This window comes from Nelusetta ayraudi, unplaced genomic scaffold (assembly GCF_046127955.1).
Source record: "Nelusetta ayraudi isolate G7.1 ecotype Tasmania unplaced genomic scaffold, CSIRO-AGI_Nayr_v1 ptg000033l, whole genome shotgun sequence".
Taxonomy (NCBI): domain Eukaryota; kingdom Metazoa; phylum Chordata; class Actinopteri; order Tetraodontiformes; family Monacanthidae; genus Nelusetta; species Nelusetta ayraudi.
In genome coordinates, this window is record NW_027466083.1 from 7296865 (window position 1) to 7316258 (window position 19394).

Here is a 19394-nt window from a genome sequence, read left to right on the forward strand (position 1 = left end):
GTAAGACCACACCGATGCCAAGTAAGTACGCAATACTGTTGAAATAAATATTTGGCGTCACTTAGTGGAGTCTCTTTGTAATTACACCCTAGTTTTTTTTTTCTTTCTTCTTCTTCTTCTTCTTCTTCTTCTTCTTCTTCTTCTTCTTCTTCTTTTTTTTTTTTTTTTTAATCTAAATGACTTTTGATTTACCATTTCAAGCCACTGTGTTTTTAGGATCCAACAGTACTTGTGGCAAATATATTTTCCACCCTGTTTCGAAAAAAACCTACTGCTCACTTACATCAAATAGGCAATGCTGAAGAGTTCAATGAATGAATATACCAGATAGAGAAAAACTGTTCCCAAGTGTGGGTCCACACCAGCTTATAGCCTTTTTTAATACTTTTATTTTGAGGAAGGCTTAAAGGAATGTCCTGCAAGGGTGTCCCAGTTTAATTAACCTTTTGATGCTTCCAGCTTTTTTTCAACAAAAGTAGTTAGAGGATAGAAATAATGAAACAATTCAACTGGGGGAGTTAGGGAAGGGTCCACAGACGCTATTTTAGACTTTATTTAAAAAATAAACACTTGATAATGTGTCAAAGTAAATACAACATTCAACAAAAAATGAAAACAATGGAATGAGAATTCTATTCAGGGAATGAGAATTCTATTCAGGCTATTCTATGATGCCCTGAATGGAATTATCCATTCAGGTTATCACAGAATGGTGTTAAAGGATAATTCTAATTCAATTATTAGATACATAGGTTTTTGATTGTTCTACATAAGTTATACAATACAATTCTTTTTTTTTTTTTTAAATAACTAAAGCTGTACAAGGAAAAAAATGTTGTTTTTTGACGGCCTAACTTATCAAGTAAATGCAGTGCTGCTTGCAGTTGCAGTGACGACTTTTATGTCTCATGTACAATTTATTTTATTGCTAATCCATTTATCTACTTTTTAATTTTCACTTCTCATACCACATTATTTATTATTTATAACCCACCTCCCTGAGTGGCAGCTGTTCACACAAAAGGTGCGTCTCATTGATTGGCAGTAACTGTTACAATATACGTTAAAACAGAACTTTCCATACCAATCCCCTTATTTAAATTAACCAATAAGATTTGAGAGCTGAAATTTGAGTTGTATTTTGCTTGGAATCTTATTTCATTAGAGTCTATAAATGAGCACTGACGCTATAACAGAGTCAGGGTTACTTAATTACCTATTTCAATTTTGGCAACACCCAACTTTGAGGTGTTGGAGGTCCAGGCAACCTTTGGTTCCAGTTACAAAGGAATAAGACAAGTGGGTAGTGCTGCCCTTTAATTATTCAGGTCAGGCTCACAGATGAATTTTAAAAGCTCTGTAAAACATACATCACACACAAAGCCAACCTACAAGAGCTTTATATTCTTAATGCACCGTACAAAATGGTTTATTAATGAACAAGACCGTGAGCTGCCCTTTAATACAATTGTATTTTACATACAGATCAATTTCAGGCTTTCTTGTTCATAATTTTGAAAAGAAAAAAAAACAAGCAAATGAACAAACAACAACAACAATTTTTTTTTAAAGGACAGGTCAGAGGTCAGAGGCCAAATGGAAATGGCCCGCTTTTTTTGTAGTTCTTCATCCAGTCTATTGGTGGCACTACAGAGCCCACATGAAGCACAAACCGAGCCGCTTTCCCTCACAGCCTCACATCCTTCCCACAAGCCGGTCAGACTCTGGTGTTCTATCATCACGTCCAGCAATTGATTGTTATTGATTGACCAGTTGATCATTGACGGGATGAAACCTCTTTTCAGCGCTTCGGTCCTGCTCCTCTTCCTCCCAGGTGAGCTTTTCTGTTAAATTCAGACAATAGGATCATGGACAAGGTTTGTGTCAGGATTGTTACTAAGTCTAAATTTCAGTACTTTTCTTCACAAAATGAATAGTGTTTTTGTTGATTAATAATCAACCACCTGATGTTGATGATGTTAATGATGACAGAGTTTGGTATCAGGATCACTTTTATAATTCAAAAAATGTATTGCCTTTTTAATGTTACCATGTTGTTTTGCACCCTCCTGAGCCAGTCACAGCGAAATTTCGTTCTGCCGTCTTCCTGTCTGTTTTATTAGTTGGAATGACAATGAAGGTATCTTGAATCTTGAATCATTTTGTCTTAAATATTGTTGGTTAAAGACTCTTTGTTTTTTGTGGAGCTTTTAACTAATATGAGTTATCAGTTTATGATGTTTTTATTTGGTTGCTCCACAAGTTTTTTTTTAAAACAGTATATAATTTCAATTGTTCCGGTGGTTTCTGCAATGTAATTGTTTCCCCCCCCCCCCACACCAATTTTCGTTCATTCAGAAAATATGTTGACCTCAAATTAGGGCCCTGTTTGCACCACAACAGTGATGTGAACAGTTCAGCCCTTGAGTGTACAGGACTTCAAGAGGATCAAAACCAAAGGTTAAAAGCAAAACAGTGACCTTTATTTGTCTACCTTTATTGTGGAAGGATTATGATAATTGTTTGGCAGCATCCTGGTTCTGGAGTAATTTAACAGGATATAAAGGGAGGCCAGGTGGAAGTTCTCAGAAGAGTACTTCAGGCCCTCACTTGACACCAGATATTTTAAAAATGTAATATGTAAATTGGAGCCCTGATGATAATCAGCCTGGATAATCAGGCAATTCGGTCCCCCAGTTCCTCCGAGTCGCGTCCCATCTTGGAGCTTCACATCCACATTTCCATTTTAGTCCAAAGGATGTGAACACTCCGACCGTCCACGTCCCTGTGTGTCTCTAGTCGCACGTCTGACTTTGGTATTTTATTTTCTGATCATCTGAAGGTCACTGATCCAACTGTGGCGCCCATTCCCTTTTTAGAGCAAAGCATGTAGTGTGCATCTGTGTGTGTGTGTGTGTGTGTGTGTGTGTGTGTGTGTGTGTGTGTGTGTGTGTGTGTTTGTGTGTTATTAGCACCACTTATCTTTGCCTTTATCATCATTAAGTCTTACTGCTGTTCAAAGTGCTGAAACAGGTTTTTGGTGGACGGTCCACACTGCTTTTATTATTATTATTTTTGCTGTCAACTTTGTCCACACAGGATGAAGTGTACTATATTGGTTTCATCCTTAATACATCATCATCATCATCATCATCATCATCATCATCATCATCATCATCGTCATCATCATCATCATCACAATCTTTATCATCACCGTCATTATCTCCAGGATTTAAATCTGTTCTGATGACTGATGAATGTGTAAAAACCTGAGGAGGTTATCAGGTTAATTGAAGTGGGGAATAAGGCTAGTAGTGTGTGTGTGTGTGTGTGTGTGTGTGTGTGTGTGTGTGTGTGTGTGTGTGTGTTTGAAGGGACATTTCAGGATTAAATGTGCATTACTAGGGAACAGGAAACAGCAGGGACACCTACTTGGAGCAGCCTGCAGTCTGACCTTTGTAACACCTCAAATGATGTCAAAGTTTCAGATTAACTTTGGAAACATGGAGCGTGACATCATCATTGCTTTAAACCCAGAGGACTAAATCGAAAGAAAATTGAGAAAAACTCTCCATACAAGCTGAAGATGATGTAGCAAAGCACAGAAACGCCGTTTACACTTTAAACAGACAGCTATTTCACGACTTTCCCCCCTGTGACCCTGTTATCCAGTCTACCTGGCCGCTCATGGCCGCTACGCTCAGAAGCTGATGACCGACTTGTTCACCAACTACACCAATGCCCTGCGGCCCGTGGACGACACAGACCACATCATCAACGTCACGCTGCAGATCACCCTCTCACAGATCATCGACATGGTAATGGCATCCATCCGGCCTGCCCATAAGCCGGGGCCACTTGTCACCTCACACTATACCTTTGCTTGTATGTGTATGTGTGTGTGTGTGTGTGTGTGTGTGTCCATCTATCAGGATGAGCGCAACCAGATCCTGACCACCTACTTGTGGGTACGGCAGGTGTGGATGGATGCCTACCTCACCTGGAAGACGGAGGACTATGATGGTCTGGACACCATCCGCATACCCAGCAGCTACGTGTGGCGCCCTGACATTGTCCTGTATAACAGGTAGGCGTGTCTGAACCACAAATGAAAAAAAAAACCACACACACACAAAAAAAGCTCAAGTGGATGTGTACTGGGAATTTCAAAGATGCTTCTACATTCTCAATAATCTCAAGCGCGGATGATGAGTTCACCAGCACCATGGAGACCAACGTGGTGATTCGCAACGATGGCCAGGTCATGTGGGACCAGCCGTCCATCACTAAGAGCTCCTGCTCCGTGGACGTGGCCTTCTTCCCTTTTGATGTGCAGGAGTGCCATCTGACCTTCGGCTCGTGGACGCATAATGGCAACCAAATGGACTTGTTCAACGCTCTGGACACCGCCGACCTGACTGACTTTGTTCCCAACGTGGAGTGGGAGGTAAGCTTCGAGCCGTTGCTCAGAAGCTCGCTGTGTTCCTCACGGTCCAAATTCTTGGTCAAACTCTCCTCTTCCACAACCAGGTTCTGGGCATGCCGGCCAAGAAGAACGTCATCCTGTACGGATGCTGCTCAGACCCCTACCCAGATATCACCTTCACCCTCCACCTGAAGAGACGGGCCTCCTTTTACATTTTCAACCTCCTCATCCCCTGCATGATGATCTCCTTTCTGGCTCCGCTGGGGTTCTACTTGCCGGCCGACTCGGGCGAGAAGGTGTCACTGGGTGTCACGGTGCTGCTGGCTCTCACCGTGTTTCAGCTACTGGTGGCCGAGAGCATGCCACCATCTGAGAGTGTCCCACTGATAGGTCAGCAGACTGAGGAGTCTTTCATGTTGTCTTTACATAAATTAGGGAAAAGTGTGAATTAAGAGCAAAAATGATAAGTGCTGGTGTTCTAACCTCAAATCTCCACAACTAGTACTGCGTCTAGATACAATTACTTAGCGGTATTATGGGTATCCAAGGAGACATGGCAGCCTTCTTTGTTGTAATACTGAGATTGGTAACGTGACCAGTGAAGTATTTGCAGCCAGGTTCTGTAAATGTCAAACCTGTTCAACACCTTATGTTTGCTTTGCCTGTTCTGACACTGCAGTAAAAGCCAGAGCCAGAGTAAAATCTGTTTTGAAACAGAAACACATTCTGTCCACTGCATGTTTGTTAAACACAATTGAAAGCTTCATCTATGTGTTCCACATTGGAACTCCAGGAATCCTTTGGCTGATGGAGGAGAGATCTTTTCTGGTGCTTGTAAAGGGAACGCGTTGGACCGTTTTGCCAAATATAGATTGAATTCCTGCACATTTTGGCCAGAGTAAAAACTGAGAAAATAAATCTTTTTTCTTTTTTTGTTTTACTCTTTCAGTTGAAATTCATAAACCCAAAATGAAACTGGTCTTAACTGTGCACGCTCAGTAATTCAAACATCATTGCAAACATTTCCAGCATTGTTTATTTTGGCGCAAACCTTCTGAAAAGTGGACAGAGGAAGGATAAAGGATGGACTCTCCTCTTTTTGAGGAGAGTGTCAACAGGATAGAAAGACGCATGTTGCCTAACAACTAAACCAACTTGGCGCTGAGTGTCTCATCCTGGTACACACAATTATAAGTAAATGTAAAATTGCCTGTATACTGAGATTCAATGTTTTTTTTTCCTACAGGAAAATACTACATTGCCACCATGACCATGGTCACTGCGTCAACCGCTCTCACCATCTTCATCATGAACATCCACCACTGTGGCCCCGAGGCTCGCCCAGTGCCACAGTGGGTGGAGCGCTTCATCCTCAACTACTTGGCTCGCATCTGTTTTGTCTACGAGGTGGGCGAGAACTGCCTGAGTGGGGCCTCACCTGAGGCGCAGATTCTGACAGAGGATGAGCCAGGGGCCCCGCTTGCCAATGGCACCAGTGCAAAGGGCGCTAACTGGGAAGTGAATGGACAGATGTGGGGACACAAGGTGGAGGAGGACAGGGAGTCGTTGAAAGCCGGACAAGGTGTGACCTCCCCGGCAGACTGGAAGGAGGATTTGTTTGTGACGGTCGACCGTGCAGAGGTGGGAGGAGCCGGAGAAGCAGAGTGGGTGAGAGGAGGGAAAGAGCAAAGCGAGGAAAAGAAAGGTGTGGGAGGTGGAGCCAAGGAGAGCCAAAGGGAGCCCCGGTGCATCTGCAAGCACCCGGAACTGAGCAGTAACATCGAGTTCATCACCAGCTCATACCAGGACCAGCGAGCTGCACAGCTCCGCGTTGGAGAGTGGAGGAAAGTGGCCAAAGTCATGGATCGATTCTTCATGTGGCTCTTCTTCCTCTTGGTCTTCTTCATGAGCATCCTCATTCTGGGAAAGGCCATCTGAGTGAGAGTCGAAAAAGTAATGGCAGACCAAAACACTGACATGGTGTCTTGGGTGTCCGTCTCCCTGATTGGCGTGTGGCCTCAAAAAAAGTTGATAGAATTTAAAGATAAATAATTAAGCAACAAAAACAAAATCCTCAACCATGCAAAAAAATTGTTTTATCCTATAAACATTAAATGTTGAAACTTGAGAGGAAAACATGTTTGCTATATAACGTGTGGTGTAGCAAATATTGAACACACATCACAGCTGCTCATGCTGACGCCGCCTTTACAGTTTTCCTGCGATGCACGGCAACATGGACGTAGCGAGAAGAAATTAGAAAGAGCCAAACTCTCCCTTGGCCTCAGTCGCCACAACATTAGCTTGCCAAGTACTGTGTTTTCAGAGCAACCACTTGGTTTGTTTTTGGTTTCATGTTGCAGTTTATTGCTTCTACTGTCATCTATTGGCAAAATAGTAGTTTCTCTTCTTCAACTATTTGAGAGAAGACTCACTTATTCTTTCTATTTATTACTTTTGATATTTCTCGTTTCTTTGAGATAAACCAGGATATTGTTTTGCCCATTAAGAATGAAAGAACGTGTAGTTTGATAACATGGATGAGCAGTTAAGGTTTTAAAGGGTTTCAAGGCTTAATGCATCAGTTCGAAAGTTAAAAATCAAATCAAAACAAACACTATTCACTTTGCTTTTTTTTCAAGCTTTTTAAATTGGCTCCTGTTATACACTTATATAATCTTACAGTTAGTCCTAAAAATACTGGTAGGCTGATTATTTAGAGACTTCAACAACAATAACTCCTGATTTCAGTAAAAGTTTTATCTGCACACCAAGCTATTAAATCAATGATTAAACGCAGCATTACATTTTGTGATTAACTTTAAAGCTGAATGGCTCGGTGTGTCTCACTGTGGAACAAACATTCACACAGTGCCAGTGTCAACATTTAAACTAGTTTTTATTAAAAAAAAAAAAAAAAAAAAAAAAAAAGTGAGTTATTTCGTTTGTGACAACTTAATGTTGCATGCAAGATTTTTGTAATCGTATTAAAAGTAAACAGTATTAGCCATAATAAATGCCAATGAACACAGTGTGAGACATAGCAGAATTTCAGTATTCACACATTTCTCATTTGTGACGCTGCAGTTTTCAAAGGTTTGCAATATTCACTCTTGAAATACACAAAAGACAGTGAGAAACCCACAATTTGTGAGAGAAAAGTGCAAAAATGAGCTTGGCCACAAAGTAAAGAGTGACAGGTGTACAGGTGAGTAAAGCCACATCCCCTGCGTTCAGACACAGTGAATTAAAAATAGGAGGGGAGAAGGCAAAAAAAGGGATTAGTTAGAAGTAATTTTCTGATATGAGGAAAACCAAATGTGTTGTTAGTGTAGTGTCTTTACGGTAATTGCAACAAAACAACATGCCAAATGTATTACTGTAATAACTTGCTGTGTATTGTGTGTGTGGTGTTGAGCACATATCGCTGTTAATGTCATGACAGACAATAAAGATTTTCTATGAGAATAACTTGTGGAGTGTGCTTTTTAAACTTAAAAACTGAACAAAACAGATTTTCAAACATGGAGAAAAGGCTCTTCCTCTTTCCCCTTCTCTTCCCATCAAATAATTGTGCCGCATATTTAGTTGTTTTTATTTTGCAGTCAGCCTGCAGCCCTGCAGTTCTGCAACAGAGGGCGCTGCTGCAGAGTTTTTGCATAAAATGCTCAGCACATATGCTTGCTGTGCAACATCTGAGCCTGAGCCTGTTGTTGGGGCTGTGTTAATATGTTTGACACTGCAAAACCAAAATAAATAAATACAAGACATCCCTTGTTGCCAACCACTGCCCATTTCTGCTTCAGAACAATTTATAAAAGGTTTATTGCTTGAGTGTATGTTTTGTCAGTGGTGCAGAGTGGTTAGTGCTGCCGCTTCACAGCAAAAAGGTTGTAGGTTTGATTCCGGGCCTGGAACCTTTCTGTGTGGAGTTTGCATGTTCTCCCTGTGTCTGCGTGGGTTCTCTCCGGTTTCACTGGCTTCCTCCCACAATCCAATGTGTGTGTGTGTGTGTGTGTGTGTGTGTGTGTGTGTGTGTGTGTGTGTGTATGCAAATGGTTGGCTATCTTTGTTTGTCTCTATATGTGGCCCTGCGATGAACTAGCGACTCGTCCAAGGTGTCACCCTGCCTTCGCCATTTCACAGCTGGAAGAGGCTCCAGCAGACCCCCACAGCCCTTAGTGCAGGAAGAAGTAGGTATTGAAAATGGGTGGATGGAATCTACTTACATCGTACTTTCTTCAAGCAGGAGTGACATCAGCTCGAAAACTAGCGTGACTTTAGATGACCTCAGAATTAGTAACTTGCTTAATTCTACTGCTTCGTGTGGACCGTTGAATATTGTACTGAAAACTGTTTAGAGCAGTGAAGTAAACACACTTGTAACAACTACAAACTGTTGCATGTTTGGCTCAGCGGCCAGTAATTAGTGTTGTTGAGTTTCATTAGCACTGTCAGTGGCTGCTGAGCAAAACACTGTGTCTGAGGGTAATTAACCCTGTGGGAGCACAGAAGGAACACTAATAGATGTTTATCTGACATCGGGGGATAATGTGATGGAAGCTCTAGGGATCTACAGAGGCTTGTGTTTTGATGACCCTCTTACTATTACCAAACTTTGCAAGTCAAGTCTGTTTACTTAATGAACAATCTGCATGAACCCTGACTTAAGTTTTTAGGTCCCACCATTTCAACTCAAGGCGAAAACTCTTGCCTTACTGTTTTGATCAGAGTCTGTCTTTGTCAGTTAACTACATGGCGATCTTTGGCCTCTTTGCAAAACACGTCAGGTAGTTGAGGGACCTGATAGTCCGCATAATAATGCAATGTAACCCCACTGGAAAGGAAGTGGATGTATGGTGTTTTCTCCCCAGGACTGTCATCCACATGATCAGTGGTTGCAGCAGCACTAAGGATGTGTGAAAGTGAACAGTGAACAAAAGGTGAATGAGAAGTGGCCAAAGAACCAAAGGGAGAGTCTGTGGGTCCCTAAACACATTTTTTCAGCATTTAATTACATTAAACTGCCATTCATACCAACACCAGGGAGTTGTTAGTAATGACATTGGAGAATATTAGATTGTTTTTATTTATTTATTAATTTTTTTAACAAAGCTTTCTTTGTTGAATACCTAATACGGCCCAACCTCACCCAGACTCTGCCTCTTGCAGCCCCCAGGTAATTTGAGTTTGAGATCCCTGAAGTAAATGAAATATTGAAGTGATTTTGAAACTATTAAATGCTTCCTTAAGGTGGGAAACACACAGTGCACAGTACACTGGGCTGCTCGAACATGGAGGACATTCAACAATCAGAACAAGATCAAAATCAGGATGTTTATTAAACGTAAGCACAGGTAAGGGCTACCTGCAGTCATCTCTGCAACCAGTTCTTTCCTCTCCTGTGGCTTTGGTCCAAAAGATTGACGGCAGCGCTGTAACTCTTGCCCTCAGTGTGGTTGCAAGCATTATTTTTTGACAAGTCTTGAAAATTTTACTGTTCATAAGAACTTGGGGCCTCTGCAACCTATTGTGAACTGGCGACTTGTCCAGGGTGTCACCCTGCATTCACCCAATGACACCTGGGATAGGCTCTAGCAGACCTCCACAACCCCGAGCTCAGGAATAAGCGGGTATCGAAAATGGATAGAGGGATTTATATAGCGCTTTTCTATATTACTCTATATAGCACTCTTAGCACTTTACATTGAACCCATTATTCATTCACACTCCAATCACACTGGTGGCAGTAAGCTACATGTGTAGCCACAGCAGCCCTGAGGTAGACTGATGGAAGAGTGGCAGCCAATCTGCGGCACACGGCCCCTCTGACCACCGCCCAACATTCAATCCCGTATGAGGCGATGTATGTTAAGTGTCTCTGTCTTTCTAGAATTGTAGCAATTTAATCACTTAGGATGGTTTAGAAAAAAAATCAACATTTTCGTTTTTGAAACACTTCTAAACTCAACTACGTGAAGAGTGATTAAGACTGCCTGCTACAGACTCACAAACCAAAATGACTAGAATGTATGTAAAGAGTATGGTGAAGCTGAACTTTTGTTGAGGTGGGTTTTGAAAAGTGAGATAAGGAAATGAACTCAGTTGATATACTTATTCGTGTTTATGCAGAACAATGGTAGAAAGAAGGTAAAACAAACTCAGTGACCAGGCACAACAGAAAATGTTAATTTCCAGGCAAAGCCAATAGATAAAATCAGAATTTGGGTGTGGAGCCAAGAGACACTAAATCATTATTATTATCATTATCATCATTATTATTATTATTATTATTATTATTATTATTATTATTATTATTATTATTATTATTATTATTATTGTTATTATTATTAGCATTAGCCATAAAAAAAAATTGACCACAGCACTGTGACTCCTACCTACTGTGGTTTCAAATTTTTTTTTTTTTGACACATCTCAAAACCTTTACTGTTGGTCTAGAGATGAGTCCAATCAGAGAAAACAGTTCAGAAGTGATTTTGGAGCGTAGGTGCTGCTGTTAGGATGCCTTGAACTGAACCAGGAACTGGGAACGATATCTTGTTTGATGTGAGACTTTTCTAGTGGAGTGTTGTTGCAAAATGTATGAAATAAATTATACAAGAGCCAATGAAGAAAAACATACACAAACAAACAGAAAATGTTTTAGATAAATTAAATTACTGTGATCAGACAACCATCTCATCATCTTCGGTGAAAGCAGCGTTTCAATGTGTCTTAAGTGTAAAATTTAAATGACACCTTTAAAATATGAATGTGTCCATTGTGTTACAAATTATACTGACATTAAACTGTTTTGTGAAAAGGAATTATTTATGAAGACAAACTCTGTGTGTGTGTGTGTGTGTGTGTGTGTGTGTGTGTGTGTGTGTGTGTGTGCGTGTGTGTGTGTGTGTGTACATGCTTGTGTCCCACAGACTTTGGTTGTAATCAGTGATTTTTTTTCTTGTGCATTGTCTCCAACCAGCCTCTCCACTGTAACATCTGAAGGTTAACGTCTGATCTCTGGCATCAACAACGCAACTTCTTATCCCAAAGTTGGAAACCTGCAAATTTTTTTTTTTTTTTTTTTTTGAACAACTATCAAGTGTCAACGTTTTTTTGATACAAGGACGCTAAAAAAACTTCCATTGTCTTGGAGTTGTCATAGCCTCCTAAAATTGCATCAGACATAATCCAACGTCCCTGAAGTTGGAGACTTGGTAATAAAAGCATTACAGCAGAGGGAGATGTTTTCCTCAGTGTTAGCTTGTCTTCTGATTCACACTGAGACAGGCACCCTCGATTCAGCAGCTTGATAAATTTCTAATAAGGTCTAAGGCAAAACTTCTGATTAGATTTAAAAAACACTAATCGTTAAATCACACTGGCTCATAGGAGGAAACGTCAGGTAAAACATTACAGTGAACGAGTGTTCTGCATATTGTTTTAATACATGTAACAATGTTTGTGTCGTTGGTGTGAAGTTACTGGCTGAAGTGATTATCATTTTTGCGCTACTGGTGAGAATACAGTTCTTGTCTCTCCTTGATGGAAAACTACACATTCAGCAGTTTGACGCTGTTGATAGAGGGACTCCCCATGCCGGCTGAGTACCTCCACCCTGCGTTTGTCTTCTTCCTCCTCTCCTATGTGTTCATTATCACCCTGAACGTTGGCGTGTCTGCTCTGGTAATCATGAACAGGAACCTGCACCAGCCCATGTATCTGCTCTTCTGTAACCTCCTGTTCACTGACATCTTGGGTGCCAACATCATGCTGCCCCGCCTGCTGATGGACCTGGTGCGGCCTTTTGCAGAGCGCCTCATCAGCTACCACAACTGTGTGCTCCAAGCTTTTTTCATGTCGCTTTACGCCAGCACCTCTCAGACTATTCTCGTCATCATGGCCTACGACCGATACATCGCCATCTGCAACCCCCTTCGCTACTCAACCATAATGACCAACAGGATGGTGGTCAAGCTGTCGGCAGCCGTGTGGGGATCGGCGATTGTTTTCGTGACGATTTTACTGAGTCTGACCATCCGACTGAATCGCTGCCGGATGGTGATAAAGAATGTGTTCTGCGACAATGCATCATTGTTCAAGCTCTCTTGTGACAGTGTGGTCATCAACAATGTTTATGGCCTTGCTTACACTGTGGTGCTCAAAACAGTCGTCATCGGCAGCATTGTCTTCACCTACACCAAGATCACAGTGGTGTGTCTGGTCAGCAAGAATAAGTCTGTGAACAAGAAGGCACTGCAGACCTGCACCACGCACCTGGTCATTTTTGTCATCCTGGTTTTCAGTGGAATGACCATCATTGCTTTGCATCGCATACCAAAATTCTCAGATTACAGGAAGTTTAGTGTCATCCTGTTTGCCATCATCCCTGGGTGTCTTAATCCAATTATTTATGGTGTGCAGTCAAAAGAGATACGACTGTTTTTGTCAAAAGTGTTTTGGGCCAAGAAGATTTCATCATCCTAAAAGCAATCAATGCATGCATTATTCATATATATATGTTTTTTTTTTGCTGTGTTTTGTCATCTTCCATAACGTTGATTATGATTACTTGACATGGTGATTTCTAGATTTGTAGCAATTGAACTGCTCAGGATTGTGAAAAAAAAAAATCCCAAGCATTTCTGATGATGGATGCTTTACACTCGAATCAAAGACGACCACAGTTTATGTAAAGAGTAAAGTAAAGCTGAACCTTTTTCAAGTTGTGTTGGAAAATAAAAATGTGGTCACAACAGGATGAGACATGACCAAAAAGATGTTTTCCAAAGGTACAATCACGCCACAGTGGACCATGTTACTCAACATCAACTAAAGCTGTGACTTTTGTCTTTGAAATCTGTTAGATAGAGAGATGAAATCAGTTGACATCGCTATTAATGTTTATGCAGGACGGCTTCTGAGTTAACAGAGAGAAGGTAAAACAAACGGAGTGAGCAGACACAACAGAAAATGTAAATTTCAAGACAAAGGTGATAGATAAAATCAGGATTTGGGTGTGGAGCCAAGATGCACTAGAAAATTATTATTATTGGGGCTGGGCCCGAGGAACGACGGGGCTCGAATGTGCCCGACGAACAACGGTGCTCCAACGTGCTTCAAGCACTGTTTTTTATTATTCTTCATCATCTTACGCGTCTTTTGACCCAATTATGACCCCGTTAAGCCCCGTCCAATTTTGACGAAATTTGGCACACGAAATTTTTTTTTTTATCCAACAATGACAGCTCTAGGTTTTCCATAGCGCCATGTACAGGCAAAAAAAACAACGCCCTCACAATAATTTTTTTTTACGGCTAGTGTGAACGTAGTAGAGCCGTGGGAGAAAAACCCATGTGTGCATGTGATCCTCGGCTACATTTCAACCTCTTGAGTTTAGTAATGCCTGATAATATAATAATATATGTTTTGGGAGTTACTAAATGCAATCGCAAGTTGTCAATGTGTTCGTGTAATAACTACAACATGAACTAGGAATCTAACGTTACCCACATATACACAATAAATACATATATACAATAAATATGTATATATGTAATATATGACTTACAGTTCCAGTGGCATCAAGGCTTGGTGCCCATCAGTTTTGAATCCCTTTTCCTCTTTCAGAAGAGTTACAAAAAATAGCAAAAACTGACGGATAAGTAGGAAAAACAGGGAATCCTCACCAGCAAACCGAGTGCAGCATTGCCCTGTCAAAACGTTGTAAGGTCACGAAACAGAGACACAGCACACAGAGAAGCAAAGAAGGATTGAGCACATTGTCCACATTGGGAAAAATAAGCACAATGTCCTCCTTGGACAAACCAACACGCGACAAATTTTAAGTACAGGTCCCATAAATGTGATATTGGAATATGATGCAGCCGATCAATGGTGGACCTGCAGCGTCAACATTTCGTCAGTTCTTCAGGATATCAGTAAGACAAGAAAACCAAAACTTTTGAAATAACCACAAAAGACACATACCAATAACACATTTTTGTTGTAACTTGGAAGATGTGTATTTTGCAACAAAAGTTAATAGTTGCAACAACTAACTTCTGTAAGCCACAAATTGTACATTACGCCATTATTTTCTCTGATGACGAACTGGCCATTCCCAGAAGAACCTTCAGAGACCTATAAAAGACTGCTGAGAATATCAGATCCGCGTCAGAGAGTAGTTAGGGACACAAAGTTGACTGGTGGGGATCTGACTTCACATCGACTCCGACCGTTCTCCTGAGGAAAACTGCACGTTACTAAGCAGTCCACAACTTTGTGTTTAGGGAGCAGGGCGTTTGGATGATCACCTTGTTGATTCTGCATTTAATCCAAAGGTTGCTGAGGGGCTTTCAACATTTTGTCCTTCATTCATATTTGAACATAAAGGAATTGAAACTTGTTGAAAAATAGTGGGTATTTCAGTTACTGTGTATTTTTATTGCACCTCTTGAAGGTTCAACAATTTCAAACTGCAGGCTCTGAATAGATTGAATTGGATGCAAAAGCTGCATTTGTTTTGTGGGATCCTGTTCCCTTTGAGTGCAGTTAATGACATTGCTTCCACCATCTAATGCAGCTGGGATGGAGAACTTCACGTACAACAGCCTGATTCTACAGATGGAAGGCTTCAGGGTCACCATGACCAGCAAGTATCCGGTCTTCTTCCTTCTATTGGCGTCGTACGTCTTCATCATGTTGGCCAACGGCTGCATGGTGGCACTGATCTGGATGCAGAGGAGCCTACACCAGCCCATGTACCTCCTCTTCTGCAACCTCTCCATCAACGACATTGTGGGTAACTCTCTCTTGATCCCCCAGGCACTTTCAAACGTCTTGTTGCCACCCAAGGAGCGCCTCATCCACTATTACGCGTGCGCGATACAGGCCTACACTGCACACATATTCGGCACCAACGCCCACGGTGTGCTGATGGTCATGGCCTACGACAGGTACGTGGCCATCTGCAACCCGCTGCGCTACTCGGCCATCATGAACAACAAGATGGTGCTGAAGCTGACTGCGACCGCCTGGGGTACGGCCGTTGTTTTTGTTTCAGTTCTCCTGGGGTTGACCCTCAGGCTGAACCGCTGCAGGACTTTGATCCGCAACATGTACTGCGACAACCCCTCGCTCTTCAAGCTCTCCTGTGAGAGCGTCTTTGCCAACAACGTGTTTGGCCTCTTTTATACTGTCACCCTGTTCACCGCATCCATCGGCAGCGTGCTTCTCACGTACTCTAAAATCCTGGCAGCGTGTCTGAGCAGCAGGTCCAAGTCTCTGAACAGCAAGGCCCTGAAGACCTGCAGCACGCACCTCAGTCTGTACCTGATCATGCTGATCAGCGGCTTGATACCCATCATCTTCCATCGCTTGCCACACTACGACGAGTACAGGAAGATCTCAGTCCTCCTGTTTGTTGTCATTCCTGGCAGCCTGAACCCTCTCATCTATGGAATGCAGTCGCAAGAAATCAATAAGTGTCTGTCCAACTTTTTCTGCACAAGAAAAGGTTAATGCCCAAAAATTCAAAAGAAAATGCAGACTGACCTTTTGTATGTGATTTCAGAATGAAGTGTGAGTGCCTGTGAGTTGATAGAATATTGCACTGCAACACTGTAATTAATTAAATAATTCATATATTAGACTATTATTAGTCAATTTGATGTCAACAGGAAAACACACTGAAAGTAGTCCCTGTGCCTGATTTATGATGTTATTCAATAAAAAAAAAATCAAAAATAGATTTTTTTAATCTTGCTTTTTTAATTATCTTCATAATGTTTTTATGTCGATTTTGCTGAGTCTGACCATCCGACTGAACCGTTGCGGGATGGTGATAAAGAACATGTACTGTGACAATGCATCTTGTGACAAAGTGTTCATCAACAATGTTTATGGCCTTGCTTACACCGTGGTGCTCAAAACAGTTGTCATCGGCAGTATCATCTTCACCTGCACTAAGATCACAGTAGTTTGTCTGGTCAGCAAGAACAAGTCTGTGGACAAAGCGTTCATAAACAGTGTTTACGGCCTTGCTTACACAGTGGTGTACGCCCTGCCCTCATGTCTACGCCACAGGCAGACTGGTAACAGCCGCACTCGCACTTCACTCGCACCCTCCAACCCCCGAAGAACTTGCTATACTGGCCAGGACTTGCTTGAATAAGATGCTTGATTCAGCTACATTTTTCCCTCTTCCCTTGGTTCCTTGTGTATATACATAAAAGTGTTCCTAAAACCCTCCTGACATTTTGTTTTGGATTCATGACAAAAGCCATGTTTTGTTTCATTCAAATGCATTCATAAAATGCATATGTAATAAGTAGGTTTTCAAAGAAATAATAATACAAAAAAAAACAAAAAGGAAATCATTAGTTTGTGAATTTTTGGTTCCAAATTAAGACAATCCGGTAAAAACTGATTTACATAAATTTTGATACAATAGGGGGAAAAAAAAAAAAATTCAAATATGCAAATCAAAACGCTATAAATCACGGTTAACTATGGAAAGTCAGAGATTAGTCTCGATTCAAAAATAATCAGTTGACAGCCCTAACTTGTAGGTATTAATTAAAGTGACTTATTAAGTGTAAGAACGAAAAAAAACCCGAAAAAAAACAGATGCAAGATTCATAAACACAAACTTACTATGTGTGTGTGTGTGTGTGTCTGTCCTTTGTAACCTTTGACTCCTGATCTCTGATCCCTGACATCAACAAAGAGACTTTTTAGTCAAAAGGTCCAAAGATGATTACAAGAGATTTTTTTCTTTTATTAGAGCAACTGGGAAACGATCCAATACTTTGTCAAACGTGTTGAAATTAAAGAACTAAGAAATTTTTTTCTCCTCCTACCGTTGCCATAGCCTCCTGATTATTTTGTAATGTTGCATCAGACATGATCCAATGTCCCTGAAGTTGGAGTCTTAGTAATAAAAGCAGTGTGGTAGAAGACAATGTTTTCCTCAATGCCAGCTAGTCTTCTGATTCACATGACACACACCTGCAATCATTTAGCTCTGAAGCAACACTTCTGATAAAATGAGATAGCTGTATCACTCTGAAATCATAATCGCTCATGGAGGAAATATGGGTTAGAAATATAATGGTGAAAGGTTTCAAATGGCAGAGAATTCAATTTGAAACGTTCTTGTTCTGTATAATGTTTGACTACATGTGATTCTGTTTGTCTTGGTGGTGTGAAGTTTCTGTCTAAAGTTGTCATCATTTTTGCACTGCTGGTGAGAATACAGTTCTTGTCTTGTCACGATGGAAAACTACACATTCAACAGTTTGACGTTGCTGATAGAGGGACTCCCCATGCCAGCCGAGCACCTCCACCCTGCGTTTGTCTTCTTCATCCTCTCCTATGTGATAATTATCACCCTGAACGTTGGCGTCTCTGCTCTGGTCTTCATGAACAGGAACCTGCACCAGCCCATGTATCTGCTCTTCTGTAACCTCCTGTTCGCCGACATCTTGGGCGCCAATGTCATACTGCCCCGCCTGCTGATGGACCTGCTGCAACCCCTCTCCAAGCGACACATCAGCTACCACAACTGTGTGCTCCAAGCTTTTTTCATGTCGCTGTATGGAAGCACCTCTCAGACTATTCTCGTCATCATGGCCTACGACCGATACATCGCCATCTGCAACCCCCTTCGCTACTCAACCATAATGACCAACAGGATGGTGGTCAAGCTGTCGGCAGCTGTGTGGGGATCGGCGATTGTTTTTGTGGCGATTTTGCTGAGTCTGACCATCCGACTGAATCGCTGCCGGATGGTGATAAAGAATGTGTTCTGCGACAATGCATCATTGTTCAAGCTCTCTTGTGACAGTGTGGTCATCAACAATGTTTATGGCCTTGCTTACACTGTGGTGCTCAAAACAGTCGTCATCGGCAGTATCATCTTCACCTACGCTAAGATCACTGTAGTGTGTCTGGTCAGCAAGAACAAGTCTGTGAACAAGAAGGCACTGCAGACCTGCACCACGCACCTGGTCATTTTTGTCATCCTGGTTTTCAGCGGAATGACCATCATCGCTTTACATCGCATACCCAAATACTCAGACTATAGGAAGTTCAGCATCATCCTGTTTGCCATCATCCCTGGGTGTCTTAATCCAATCATTTATGGTGTGCAGTCAAAAGAGATACGACTGATTTTGTCAAAAGTGTTTTGGTCAAAGAAGATTTCATCATCGTAAAAACAGTCAATTCTTTTCTCTCACTGCCCATCCATCCATCCATGTTCAATACCTGCTTAATTCTTAGCTCAGGGCCATGGGGGTCTGATGGAGCCTCTCCCAGCTGTCATAGGGCAAAGGCAGGGTGACACTCTGGACAAGTCGCCAGTTAATCACAGGGCCACATAGAGACAAAGACAAACAACCATTCGCACTTGTGTACCAGAATTGATATGTTTTTCCTGTGTTTTGTTATCTTTCATGACCCTGATTATGATCCATCTTTACTTGACGTGGTGATTTCTAGAAGTGTAGCAAATGAATCACTCAGGATTGTGATGAATCAAAGAAAACAATGTAGTTTTACAAGCATTTCTGAACTCAGCTGTGCAACTGCATATATATTGCGCCCTGCCCTCACGGCTACACCACAGTCAGACTGCTAACAGCCCCACTTGGACTTCATTCGCACCCTCCAACCCCCCAGAACTCAATATACTGGCCAGGACTTGTTTGCATCAGATGCTTGATTCAGCTGTAGTTTCCCTTCCTCCTCGTGGTTCCTTGTGTGCATATTAAAAAAGATAACTGTTCCTAACACCTTCCTGACATGTTTGTTTTGGATTTATAACAAAAGCCATGTTTTCTTTCATTCAACTTCATCCCACAAAATGCATATATAGTAAGTAGGTCTATATACACTGTTTTAAAGCAATAATAATACAAAAATCAAAAAGGAAATCATGTTTTCATTTGGTTCCCAATTA

The 19394-nt window shown here is 41.5% G+C and overlaps 4 protein-coding genes across 5 annotated transcripts; all 4 read left to right on the forward strand.

Moving 5' to 3' along the window:
- The first annotated feature begins 1669 nt into the window (after positions 1–1669).
- LOC142892025 (neuronal acetylcholine receptor subunit alpha-10-like) lies at positions 1670–6474 on the forward strand. Of its 2 annotated transcripts, none has more exons than XM_076032040.1 (6): positions 1670–1834; positions 3673–3818; positions 3933–4087; positions 4201–4447; positions 4531–4816; positions 5673–6474. In XM_076032040.1, the coding sequence occupies exons 1-6, from the start codon at positions 1789–1791 to the stop codon at positions 6362–6364; spliced, it is 1572 nt and encodes a 523-aa protein (XP_075888155.1). In that variant the 5' UTR covers positions 1670–1788; the 3' UTR covers positions 6365–6474. The 2 variants fall into 2 exon arrangements, with proteins under 2 accessions (XP_075888155.1, XP_075888156.1); XM_076032041.1 differs by lacking the exon at positions 1670–1834 and adding an exon at positions 2338–2460.
- Positions 6475–11974: 5500 nt separating this feature from the next.
- LOC142891612 (olfactory receptor 1500-like) lies at positions 11975–12916 on the forward strand. The gene has a single exon (XM_076031269.1). The coding sequence runs from the start codon at positions 11975–11977 to the stop codon at positions 12914–12916; it is 942 nt and encodes a 313-aa protein (XP_075887384.1).
- Positions 12917–15019: 2103 nt separating this feature from the next.
- On the forward strand, positions 15020–15952 carry LOC142892109 (olfactory receptor 52N5-like). The gene has a single exon (XM_076032162.1). It carries the CDS (start codon positions 15020–15022, stop codon positions 15950–15952), a length of 933 nt encoding a protein of 310 aa, XP_075888277.1.
- A 1754-nt stretch (positions 15953–17706) lies between these two features.
- Positions 17707–18648, forward strand: LOC142891614 (olfactory receptor 1500-like). Its single transcript, XM_076031271.1, has one exon. The coding sequence runs from the start codon at positions 17707–17709 to the stop codon at positions 18646–18648; it is 942 nt and encodes a 313-aa protein (XP_075887386.1).
- Positions 18649–19394: the final 746 nt, after the last annotated feature.